General features: G+C 39.6%; 1 protein-coding gene across 1 annotated transcript in view; it reads right to left on the bottom strand.

The window, feature by feature from the left end:
* Positions 1-644: 644 nt before the first annotated feature.
* Positions 645-13147, bottom strand: part of dok7b (docking protein 7b) — a 51649-nt gene continuing 39146 nt past the window's right edge. Inside the window, exons 6-13 of the mRNA XM_017464691.3 lie at positions 12296-12403; positions 10146-10963; positions 7809-7860; positions 7636-7712; positions 6142-6211; positions 5992-6060; positions 4931-5098; positions 645-2837 (exon numbers count right to left, since the gene is read on the bottom strand). Of these exons, the coding sequence (XP_017320180.1) occupies positions 2701-2837; positions 4931-5098; positions 5992-6060; positions 6142-6211; positions 7636-7712; positions 7809-7860; positions 10146-10963; positions 12296-12403 (1499 nt within the window). The 3' untranslated portion in view covers positions 645-2700. The remainder of the gene's footprint in view (positions 2838-4930; positions 5099-5991; positions 6061-6141; positions 6212-7635; positions 7713-7808; positions 7861-10145; positions 10964-12295; positions 12404-13147) is intronic.

The raw sequence follows: 13147 nt of genomic DNA, 5'->3' as shown, positions 1-13147 counted from the left end.
AGCCACCCTGCAGATGGCTGAGTAGGGTTGGATGCAACTGATCCCACAACATGGAATACCTGATCAATATGCCTACCATTGATATCAGTGATCACTCCCTAGGGCATATGTTATTGCAATGAGTGTGGCATTGGAGCAGTCCCTCCAATCTTTGTGGTAGTTTATTCACGCCTCATTCCTGACCGTGGGGCACCCGAGCCAGTAAATTGGGCAACTTTCTGCCAACTTGGTTTATAGACATCGTTGGGTGTGGTTGCTTCAGTCTGCCCAGCCTTTTGTGTGTAAATGAGCTTTGTGGAACCTGGCTTGTGTTCCAGGGTCATTCTTTTGCCCTGCTGCATAAGAAATCCTGAACAGGAGTATGCAAAGCCAGCATGCCAAACAGACCACACCCTAGTTCTGTCTTCCAAAGCCTACAGGATGTACACCTGTGTCACACATCCTTTAGGTTGGGAAGAAGCATTTTAGCGCCCTTCATCTACACTGGGGGGAGGCCCCAAGATAGCACCTTCCAAACTAAACAATAGCACAGAGCCTCAAGTGTGTTGGCGGTGAGTCATTCTACATTGTTTTTTGGATGGTGATTACTTCAGATCAGTAGTACCTGATGATCGTACCACAGGGATAAAAATTACACTCTTGCGCCCAGCTTTTTGCGGCTTCACAGCCTTGTTGATTATAGACCCCATCAAAACATTACAATTTAAAGTTCTGCCTTTCCATCTCTCCCTAGCACCACAAGTGTTTTCAAGGTGCATACAGGTGGCTATGTCTTATCTGATTACCACTGGCATCAAGACAGTCATATTTGGCTCCTATGTATTTCCACTCACATTGCAGTGCTCAGGCCCACAGTGAAGTTGGAGAAGTGCTCCCTAGACCAAAGTAGGTCACATGGTTAATTGGCTTGAGGCTCTATAACTCCAAAATATGGTATATGTTAGTACCCTTGAGCATCCTAAAATTTTTTGCCAGTTCTCAGATATTGTCTCATGCTTGTCACCTGAGACAACACTGTAATGCAACAGTGCAGCAGATGCACTGTCAAGATTGTGCATACATTTAGAGGAGTGATATTTGCAGCTGAATATGGTAGCCCAGATCTGGGAGAGATCACACAGATGGACCTCTTTTCCAGTGCCAAGTAAACACATTGCCACTTATGGCTCTCATATGGCGTTTTAGAGTCGTACAGCCCTCTACGACTATATGGTCTGGCCCACATCTGGCCTTATCACTTCTCGTATGCTTTTCCCCTCTTTACTGCTGATTCTTCTCATTCTGTGCAGCACCTAGGCCACAGAGTCCTACTTGTGCTCCCAAGATGACGAACAAGATGGTTCCTACTGCTTTGTTCACTGGTTGTTTAAACACCCTGGTGGGTTCTTCCATTAGCAGATCTGCCATTCCAGGTGAATGGCAAGATTTGCCTGCGTCTGTGGGTCTGGTCGCTCAGACTGAATTGCCTGAGAACTGTCATCTAGCAGTCCAGTAAACACTTCTCAATACAAGAGTCCCTAACCCGCCAGCTATGTACAAGTAGAAATCGTTCTGAGGATAGTGTTCACCTTGGACCCTGTGCATTATTGAATTCCTCAATTTTCTAAACAGCCTCATTTACCTGCAAAAGCCTTTGAAACATGCCACAGTACAGTAGATTGTAGATGTCTCTCTAGGGCCCTATATGCTTATTACTGCCTTTCTCAATGTGTTGAGGCACATTTATTGGCCATAGTCGCCTAGGAGTCCTGTGTGGAGTCTCCCTCTTTTGTTCCTTAAAGATCCTCCTTAAGCACCTGTGTGAGAAATTGAAATGGGTATCTTTGCAAACAGCCTTCATCACTTCGGTTAATAGAGTTGTGGAGTTGCATGCTGTGGTGACAAGGTTGTCTTGCATGCATTATGGCTCTGGAGTGACATTGGGCTGAATCCAGGTATTCTGCCCAAGATCATATCTCCTAACTTTGTGAATCAATCTATTGTCCTTCAATGAGTGTGAGCCTACAGAATGTTACTTGCTTTGCCTGGGGTTTTGAGGTGTTATTTGGACCAGACTGCAGCCATCCGATTCTCAGACCTGTTGTTGCTATGGGAGTACGTGACTTAGATGGCTGTTGAGTTTTTTTTTCTTTTTTTCTTTCCACCTTGTTTCTTTTAATGAAGACTTACCAATGAACAAATCTGGTTTATACTTACAATGTTCACTTTCTGAATAATGAATATCAAAATTATTGAATAGGTTGTTTATTGCACTAAAGATAGAAATGTCAAATGAATAAATAAAAAATACAGGATCTATTTCTCATGTGATGTACATTTGAGAATTAAATCTGTAAAGTTGGTCATTTGAAGAAAAAAGGTAGACTATTTACAAGTTATCAAGAGTACTTACATCAAATCCATAACTAATAGTAGTGTATATGGACTCTGTATTTTATAGTCTTCGCATACTTCAATAGTAAGTAATAATACAATAAAATATATAAAACCACAAAATCAGATGAATTTGCCCCCTTTTAAAAAGTTTTTATGTGCAGTTAATGCAGTTACTGTCAGAATATCCAAAACTTTATTACTTACTAGTAACCTTACATTTCTTAATAAAAATCAGAGGTTTATAAAGGTAATATCCTGTGTGGTGATGAATGTCATGAGAGATGCTGGTACTTCGTTTATGGATCATGTTAGTTCAGTGTGTGTTTAGTTCAGCGTTCCTCGTCTCCTTTGCTCCAGTTCGTGCAGTCTCTCCTCTCTGCCCTGTGCATGCTGGGCTCCAACTCTCTGAGCCGTCTCTGTCGCAGCGTGGTCAATCTGTGCGTATTTAGTGTTGGAGGCCCCTGTATACACACAAACAATGGCAGTCTTATATACTTCTAATCAACAGCACTTTCAAACAGCAAGTAAAAAGATCACATTGAATATCTTCTCATCGTTGAGGACGTGCTGATGTAAACTCATTGCACAGATAACTGTGCTAAAATGCAGGAGAGCAGTGGACCACAGCCAGAAATAAGCAAGAAAAGGATACCATAACAAGGAGAAATATACTTATACTGGTAATCTTATGCTGTAAAAGTATAGATATAACAGCATCACATCAGGTCTGGATGTGTAAAAAGAAAATAGCTGCTTTCATGCATAAAAGTTTTTATTTTTTGCAGTTTTTTTTAGTTTTCAGCAAGTGTTAAAGGATGATTGAAGAAAGAAAAATGGCACCAGACTTTGTGTGGTTAAGACAGATAAAGATTACTTTGAAAAACTAGTTGCAAAATCTAGTGATATTCAAGAAAACGATACATTTTCTGTCTAGTCACACTTCTTAACATTTGCCTCGCACCTCCAGGGCTGGGGGTTCGATTCCCGCCTCCAACCTGTGTGCACGTTATTTGCATGTTCTCCCCGTGCTTCGGGGGTTTCCTCCAGGTACTCTGGTTTCCTCCCCCAGACCAAAGACATGCATTGTCGGCTGATTGGCATCTATAAATTGTCCCTAGTGTGTGAATGTGTGTGACTGTGCCCTGCGATGGGTTGGCACCCCGTGCAGGGTGTCCCCCACCTTGTGCCCCGAGTCCCCTGGGATAGGCTCCAGGTTCCCCGCGACCCTGTGTAGGATAAGCATTACAGAAAACGGATGGATGAAATGATATTTTAATAAACTACTGTAGGGTATCTATATAAAGTCTCTAAAATATTCCAGCTGGTTCCCAAACCAAATATAATAGCTGGCTTTTAATTTCTCCTTCTTTAAAATGTAAGCATCGATATTACATTATTAAGCTGGATGGTTAACATACTTTGAACTTTTCATACTATTCCAGCCTTAATTGGCAGCTATATAGTGCCTTGCATAAGTAATCACCCTCTTGAACTTTACCACTTTTTGTTGTGCTACAACCTGGAATTGAGAGAGACTTAATTGGGATTTTTACCATTTGATTTACACATGTCCAATATTTAAAAATCCAAAGAATTGTGACACAAAGGTTAATTAAACAAAAAGAGCAGACATTTGTTGGTTGCATAAGTATTCACACCCTGGATCAATACTTGGTAGAACCAAGGCTGCAAATATAGTTACAAGCCTTCTGTGATATGTCTCTATAACATTTACACATCTGGATCTTCATAATTTTTTTTCAAAGGACTCAACATTGTCATGTATCAGGAAACTATGGACTCCACTTCCCATCAGCCACTGCACTGCACTAGCTGTCACACGACCACCTGCACCTGACTCACATTTGGTTAATGAGCACTCGTGTGTGTGTGTGTGTGTGTGTGTGTGTGTGTGTGTGTGTGTGTGTGTGTGTGTGTGTGTGTGTGTGTGTGTGTGTGTGTGTGTGTGTGTGTGTGTGTGTGTGTGTGTGTGTGTGTGTGTGTGTGTGTGTGTGTAGTCCTTGTCTGCACTGTTTGCTTGTCTTTCGTTGTCCTAGACTCTGGTTGTTTATGTCTTGGAGTTTTGTTTCATGCCACAGTGTTATACCAAGTTGTCTTAGTGTCTTTGTTTCATAGTAAGTTTGTTTAAATAAATGTTATCTGCACTTGCTTCTGGCTCAACCTCGATTCGTGACAAACATCAAGAAAAGTCATACTGCATTAACTGTAATATGGCACAGTGCAGGAAGTTGGAGTGATAGACAATCTAATAGATGGATGGTAATGAGAAGAGGTGGGTGATCATTTGATGAACTTTGGAAGACATTTCTCTAAAAGACAATATGTATTGCTATATTTAGGTTTGCATAGAAAATGAGGGATTTTTTATTTATTTCTGCACAACATTGTAAAGATTCAGTACAACACTTTAACATATATTCAGCTGCTTCCAGAAATACTAAAATATTGTCATTGCTTGTGTCGTAATTTATCACAATATTGATAATATATTGTCCCAGCCACAGTAATGATAAAACAAGACAGGATGGCTCACCTCTGACAGTGTGGCCAGTTTCCTGTACATCCTGCAGGTCCAGCTCCATGTAGTGTAGCTGTCGTTTAGACATGGGGCTAACAGGGATGTTGACGTAATTCACGGATTCCCCCTGAAGCCGGTCTGAGACTGTAGAACCTGGTTCACCTGATAGACCTAATGATCTCCCTGACAAAATACACACAGTGCTTCATTGCTTTAGACAAGTGAACGTGCACCAAGCATTAACTTGACTGACTGGTCTGGCTATGAGTAAGCACTTACAGTATACAGTAATACAATACAAATAAATATAGTACTTCAGCTTCGACAAGTTGGTCTCTTTTCACTACATTACCCACAATGCTGTTCAACTACCAACAACACTTTAATCCTTTAATCTGTAATACACATTTTTTTTCTACCTCAAATGTACACTCAACTCAAACAGATCAGCTTCAACTTACATGATAATACCACCATCACCATTGCCATCTCCTAGATCTTAACTTGCTGAGCAGAATCTATGCTATAACTTGGTACAACTGTGTCATATAGCTGCATTGCAATCTGGGAAGAGTCCAACTTTTACACCAACATCTCCACTATGTTAATGGCTCATTAATATGACACTGAAAATGGTGAGTGGGGGGGGAGCTCTTGCTCTTTTGTTTTTAGGAGCTAACAGCAAACCATTATCCCTTATGTTTGAGATTGTTGAAATATTTTCTCCTATTAAACTTCATTGTAACTTTTTAATCTTTAATCAGGGTGGAGTTTTACTCTAAGTAATACAAGATGGATTTAGGGTCAACATGTTTATACATGTATCAGAATGCACAGTCCTCCACTGAATTCTGTTCTTCTGAATGGCTCCATGGGAAAAGCCACACACTCATAAATGCCACTGGGATCTGACAGGCAGAATACAACAAGGTCGGACATTTACATCTTGCTCGAGCGCTTATAATAAACTCCCTCTTAAGCAAGCTCACACTCCAGTTAATGATCTGTCAAAGCTGACCTTTTGTTCTATTAACAAACAGAAGTTGTCAAAATACTAAGCTAGTCTTGAGACGTACCAGACAAGGATGAGTGTCTGAAAAGCCTCAGAGAGCTCATGGGAGATGTAGGCACTGCTGATGAACATCCTGATGAGAGGAAAATACAGGGCTGTCATTCCAGTCATACTTATCTAAGACACTACAAACTCGGTGGAACTCCAAACTCACCCTCAGTTTCCCAAAAGCACTTCTGTGTTACTTGGCCGCTTATCAGCTCGTACCTGCTCAACTGCTCGGCCTGTGAAGGTAAATCACATGCTCAAGATGAAGTCTAACACTAATCCTTATGCCTTTCATTAGGGTTAAACCTAACTCTAATTATAATGTAACCACAATAAACCAAGGATCTACTTGATCCACAATCCCTCAACCACAACAAAGACATCAATATACCGTATATTTACATTTTTGGCTGTTAACAAAAGTTTAAAAGCAGATTATTTGGGATTTTTGAGGAGCTGCATTTTGTGGAATAGCACAACCAATGGTCGGAGAAATACATCAAACGGTATCAAGAAGTGAGGCTGGGGTTGATTTCTTTCTAGTCCAGATGGTAGATTCATGCAAATCCTGAAACATCTTGATTTATCTGATTTAGCTGCCCATCTGTGTTTGTGTGTGTATAAAAATTGTTTCTTCATTCCTATTGTGCCATCAATTAGACATTGCTCAGCCCTAATAGCTTTACTTTATCGGTTCTGAGAGATATCAGATAGCCCTTCCATCTAATATCATGACTAGACTGCATTTGCAAGTGTGTTACCCCTAGCTCTAAAGCAAAGCTTAACCCTAGTGCTTATTTTAGCCCTTACCTTAACCCTAACGTTAACTTGTGTTCATCCTAGATCCAAAAATATCATTTTACTTGCAAGCTCATACGATGATCTCAGCCGTCAACCAAAAAAGTGAATACTACAATCAGGGCCGCCAGAGCAACAGGGGCTAGCTGGCATTTGACCCGGCATTTTTAAAATACCGGTGTGGTGACCCATCACGTCAGGCAATAACAGACAGGTCTGACACAGTTGAAAAACCAATCAAAACTTCCAGTTCAGCTGGAAGGTTTCTCTTAAAGGGGATCTCCTATGAGCGATAAAGGGGTAACTGTAAACTGTATTTGGCGCTCACTGGCACATAATAATCATGTATTGAATCAGTATCGTTAAGGTTTAAACATTTTAAGTGACATATGCATATATTCTGTATTCTGAATCAATTCCTCAAATGACATTCTTTAAATATTATAAGTAAGGCTTGCTGGGAAAATGTTTAGCGAAACAGACAGTAACTGCTGTAGACAGACAGACTATTGCGTGAACATGTCTTCGATTTTTAAAATATATATTTTAGAATTTGTGCCATCTAACTTTGTGACCGAATTTCTTTGCTGTTATTAGCTTCCTGACGAGTAAAATGCAAAATGAAGCATGTGGGGTCGAAACAAACTACCTTGATATTCATGAAAAGATGTGTTGTGCTCTGTTACTGTATTATACTCAGAGCCTGGCTTCATATAGCGCTAAAAGCAAAACACACAGTTAGCCTGTATGTCTTTATAGACTAATAACAGTTGTACAACTTCTCTCAGACAAAGATTTTACCCCACCACTCTTGGAGTAGTGGTGCCACCCCTCATTAGAATAATTAAAATATTCTGTTTACCTCTGTGGATTGGCCCACGCTCACGCCTTCAGGACCTGCAGATATGGCAGCGCTGCTCGTTTCAGGCCTTGATTTTTCTAAAAGATTAATGAAGACAGTTATACCCAATAACAGCCTAAAGCCAGTAAAAAGACATTATATTTCTGCAGTAATAAGGAAATAAAAAGCCTTACCTAGTCCAGCAAGGACATGAGAGGAACGTGTGTGTGTAGAAGGCATTACCATCTGCAGAGAGTAACATCACGGGATTTGAGTTGTCTCTAATTAGAGTACATCAGCGCGCATTACATTACAGCCGCGTGTGGGAGCAAGAAAAGAAATTCATTGTGCATATTATATGTGTAGATTAATACACCACTGCACTGTTGAATGATCAATTCTTGATTGGTTAGAAGGTGTTGATTAATTTTTTATATAACAGCAGCTTTATATTAACAACAGGTTTATATTAACGCCCTTGTTCTAACATTTTATCATTTCTATAGTAAAAGTTAATTTATATGGACTTGTATGGGGGACACCCAACATAATCTAAGACTAATAATAAACCAATATTCTTATTGTTATTTAACAAATCAAAATGATAATCAATGAAGTTTACTATAAAGGAGGTGTTTATCTAACATTTATGGACATTTTCCGTCACAGGAAAGCCTTCAAGACAGAGGCAAAGCTTTGCTTTCCAAAAGACAGCATTTTTTTTTTTTTTGTCTTATTAGCGTCAAGAGAGCCACTATAATGTAAATGATTACAGCAACCTGTTTGGCATATATTCTACAAGATTTTAACAGAGCTACAGTTGAGGTCATTTAATGAAGGAAGTTATTTTATGCCTTGCAGAATCTGCACACACTCATGCATAACTATTATAAAAGTTGCAAACATTAATAACATAAATTGTTATTATTTTGTTTAAAGATGTTATTTTGTTCATTTAGTACACGCTAAGTAATCAGCTTGTTTTGCCAGAACTTGTTTTTATGTCTAAATGTCCTGTAGTTAGTTAGCATAATTACCTGACAAGCAGCATATATAATTTGTTAAGTTGTGAAGTTCGCTGTTATATGCTCTTGTCAGTAAAATAACATCACAATTGTTATGCGCAGCATCTCCAATCTACTTCAGGCAAAAATGCTAATCTGTTCTAATGATGACTGGAGGCATAAATGGGGCCATAATGGTATCTGCTGACATCGGTTCATCGGCTATAGCAGCACTGGTATTTTTGTATCTGATGATAAGTACAGCCATATAACACAACTGCTTACATGCATACTTATATAGCAGGTCAACTGGAACAAATGAAAAGCCGGCAGGAAGAAAATCCGGACAACTAAATAGTAGCAGGTTGTCAATAAGATCCACGATCTTATCTCGATTAAGCAATATAAAGATACCCTTTATCAAGAGGTGAAAAATCAATGGTTCAGTATCTTTTTGCTAATACTTGGTGTCCGGTCTTATCTGCGGTGAGGCAGTGTGGTTGCACATTTTCATTCCAACCAAGCAGGATTCAGTAAACATTTCTCTCAGAATAATTTACCACCTGTAGTGTATTTAGCTATTTTTGAGACACAAGTTCATTTCTGAGGCTAATTAATGTGTGTTTTGATGCTGGCAAAGAAAAACAAGCTGACAACCTTCTTTAAATTCACACAGCAGGTTTGTTTTGCTACACCTCCTGATGGGCCGTCGCCAGAGTAAAAAGCAGGTGCAACGAGTGTGAAGTTTTAAGATTTAATAGGAAAGTGCATTAAAGTAAAGAATTAAAAGCTGTGTAGAGAAACATTTCTCACTCCTACACACTCTGCAGTGTGCAAAGAGAAAAGGCAAAAGTTTAACTGAAAAGAAAAAAAAACAATATCTAATAATGCTTTAAAGGAATTCATTACAAACATATGGTGCATGGAGAGTAATTTTCACTGAACAATTGTTGAATAACACATTCATATTTTTAAATTATTTTAAAATGTTCTTTAAAGTCAAAGTGTTTCCAGATCCATGTTTTTCTTGCATATTAACAATATTTTTTTTAACTTTTTTGCCTGCGAGTTGTGCATTTCACATTCATTATTTGCGTTGATTATATTAACCTTTAGTGAGCAAAATAAGTAAGGTGGAATTTTATTGATGCAAACAGTCAATGCTTAGTCTATTTTGTACTGACTCATGTTCATAGCTATTCTTTATTTATGAATATTTGCGACACAAGACCATTTCAGGAATTTGGTGAAAAAAGTACTTAAGAAAAGTGCATCATTTTAAAGCCGTTGTTAAAATGTATGTTGTGATTTCACTTTGTAAATATTACAAAGTCACGATTTTGCATGTAAAACGGCTTTCAATTTGAAGTTTTGGTATCGCGCTAGTTTTGTTCAACTGGGCTGTATCCAGACCTGGCAGCCCTGATTAATGGTTTCTTCATTCTCATGATGACTGAGTTAAAATGGAATTTAATGTGCACATAGAAAGACAGACAGGATGGAGAAAAGAGAGGGAAAAAACACTACCTTCAGTCCTCCACATACAGGACAGAGAATGTGTCGCTGCAAGGTCAAGCCTCCAGGGGGTAGTACTCCGTCACTGCTCACACTCAGCCTCAAGGGTGCAGTCAGTTTGGGTGAAGCAGGGCTTCCCTGTGGCTCTAATAGGCCACACTTGGGCTTCTGAGTGGAGGACGAGGTGGAGGGGTGGGGCTGGATGAGTCTGCGAGGGGTGTCGTAGTGCTGCAAGAGCTGAACAGGCACCTGGTACTCCATTTCCTGTGCTTCAGAGACCTCAGTGATGGGGCATACACATGGTCTGTGCCCTGGTGGCAAGACAGCAGGGCTGGCTAACATACTGGATGTTTGTAACTGTAGAGGAAGGCTGGGGTTTGTGTTAGAATTGGAAGTTGGAGTGTTGGGGTTTGCAGTCAGGTTTGTGCTGGAATTTGTGTTCAGTGTGAGGCTCATCACTGAGCCGAACTCCTCAATCTCTCCCTGCGTGGTATCTAAGCTGCCTGTGTAGGATGAGAAGCTTCCAGAGTAGGACGAGTGGCTTCCTGTGGCGATGCCACTGTCAGTTGAGCTCTGTCGCCCGGCCTCCTGAAGTCCTCTGTGGCGAGGCGGTTTAGTCGGTGGGCGAAGTAGTCCTTCATGATGCTCCTCACTGGATGGCCTGGACCCCGTCACTCCTGTTACAGACACAGAGGGCTCTGTAGGAGTGGGGTATCGGACTGGATCAGCCCATGTTGCTAGGCGACTGCTCAAGCTGGCATCTGAGTGGCTGGTCTCAGAGGAGGAGCTAGAGATGCTGCGAGCATCTCCTGTGGAGCTGGAGTGGGAGGCTGACCAAATAGAAGAAAGAATAAATAACAGATCACGAAAAAGCACATGCAGAGAAAATGATATCAGGGTTGCTAGATTGACTGTTTCTGTATCAACTGAAGTGTAACCTCCAAAACTGTTTCCAAATTCCATCTACACTAAATGACCATAATCCTAATGACTGAGACATGATCTGGCAATCTGTTTAGAAACGCACACTTCATTGGTAAAGCAGTGGAGTGTTTAATGGTGCAGTGTTATGTAGTTTATTTATTTCCTTATATCAGGGAAACTTCTTACAGATACCCCTTTATCTGTAAAAAATTGCACCCACACCCTCAGTACAGATTTTTAAACACACGCCAACTATTCAAATATTGGGCTCATTATTTAACTTTATAGTATATGATAATATTTTTGGTTATTTTCTAGAGCCATAGTGTTTCTATTCCTTAACTATCCACTGACAGAACAGATAAGACTTTCGGTCATCTTCGGAACCCAAATGAAGACATTCTGTATGAAACCTGGAGGTTTCATTTGTGGCGAATGAAAGTCTTACGGGTCTGGAATGACATGAGGGTGAGTAATTGATGACAGAATTTAAATTTTTTGGGATGAACTATCTCTTTAATTAATGTGTTCTGTCAGTGGATTATCGCTTTAATAATGTAACATTATAAATTATAGGCATAAAGGTTTTTGAGTTCTTGAGATTTGGATTAAACAGATTCAATTCAAGAGGCTGGTCAAACAGACTAATAATAATAAAGTACAACTTTGATAATGGTTAGCTGTGATTTCCACCATTATGGATTTTTTTTTTTTTTTAAACAACAACAACACAAATTTCCTGGATATGGTTCATGGATCCCACTTTCACAACCACTCTCTTTTATTCCCATGATGCATCAGCAGGTTTATACCTACATTCCTCTCTCTAATTACTATATGATTTCCCTACTGGTTGCACTGTGTTTACTGAATAATATGCTTTCACGTGTATATACAGTATCTCACAAAAGTGTGTACACCCCTCATATTTTTGTAAATATTTGATGATATCTTTTAATGTGACAACACTGAAGAAATGACACTTTGCTACAATGTAAAGTAGTGAGTGTACAGCTTGTGTAACAGTGTAAATTTGCTGTTCCCTCAAAATAACTCAATACACAGCCATTAATGTCTAAACCGCTGGCAACAAAAGTGTCATTTCTTCAGTGTTGTCACATGAAAAGATATAATCAAATATTTACAAAAATGTGAGGGGTGTACTCACTTTTGTGAGATACTGTACATACTATGTGTGCGTGCGTGTGTGCATGCGTGTGTGAGTGTGTGTTAGTTACGTGTGCTGCTCTGGCGGCTGCACACTGACAGCATGCTGAGGCGTTTCTCCAGCTCGCTAGCTTCTTGCGTAATCCTCTCCTCCACAGAGGACGCTTGAGCGCTGAGGTCTGAAAACACAAACAGATAATTACCATCAGCCCAAATGAACAAAAATGATACTATTCCCTTTCGCTCTTGTTTTCTCTTTCTCTCTCGCTCTCTCTCTCACACACACACATTTGGCAGAGTGAAGTCTGGATATTAGATGGTAATACATCTATTTTTTAGATGTTTATTATTTTAGCCTCTGTTCTGTTCAGAGAATCACTGGAGCCGCACGCACACACCTGGGTAAACTGCCTGTGAGTGTTCGATGCACAAGTGGCAGTAATCTGATGAAGATGACTGTCCTGGGATAATGAATTCATCATAGTATTATTAAAGCCTTTTGACAGCTACGATCGATCATGAAATGTTAGTCAATGTTTCAGTGAATGTTTTTTTTTTCTCCATTTTTTCCATTTCATTAACAGCTTAATCCAATGAATTTGCATCTTTAGACCCAGGTGTACATTAAAAGACATAATTAAATATTAAACCAGGAGATTTCGTTGTTAAATTCATCAAAACATAGAGTATGTTGCACAAATTTGATGAATCAAAATGTTCCCCCATACATTTACATTTTATAAATAAAGACCTGATTTCAGTCTCTAGGAGCCGATCAAACCTTGATTTCTGATGCATGTTTCCTGGTAATTGGATGGCTTGCCAATTTTAATTTTCTTTCCAAAATCCTTAACAGATGAAAGCGCACCTTGTTTGGTCCATATCACTGTCTAAACAAGTTGTTAATGATGGTGATGTAAACA

This window comes from Ictalurus punctatus, chromosome 3 (assembly GCF_001660625.3).
Source record: "Ictalurus punctatus breed USDA103 chromosome 3, Coco_2.0, whole genome shotgun sequence".
Lineage (NCBI taxonomy): Eukaryota > Metazoa > Chordata > Actinopteri > Siluriformes > Ictaluridae > Ictalurus > Ictalurus punctatus.
This window is presented reverse-complemented; position numbering and strand designations above follow the sequence as displayed.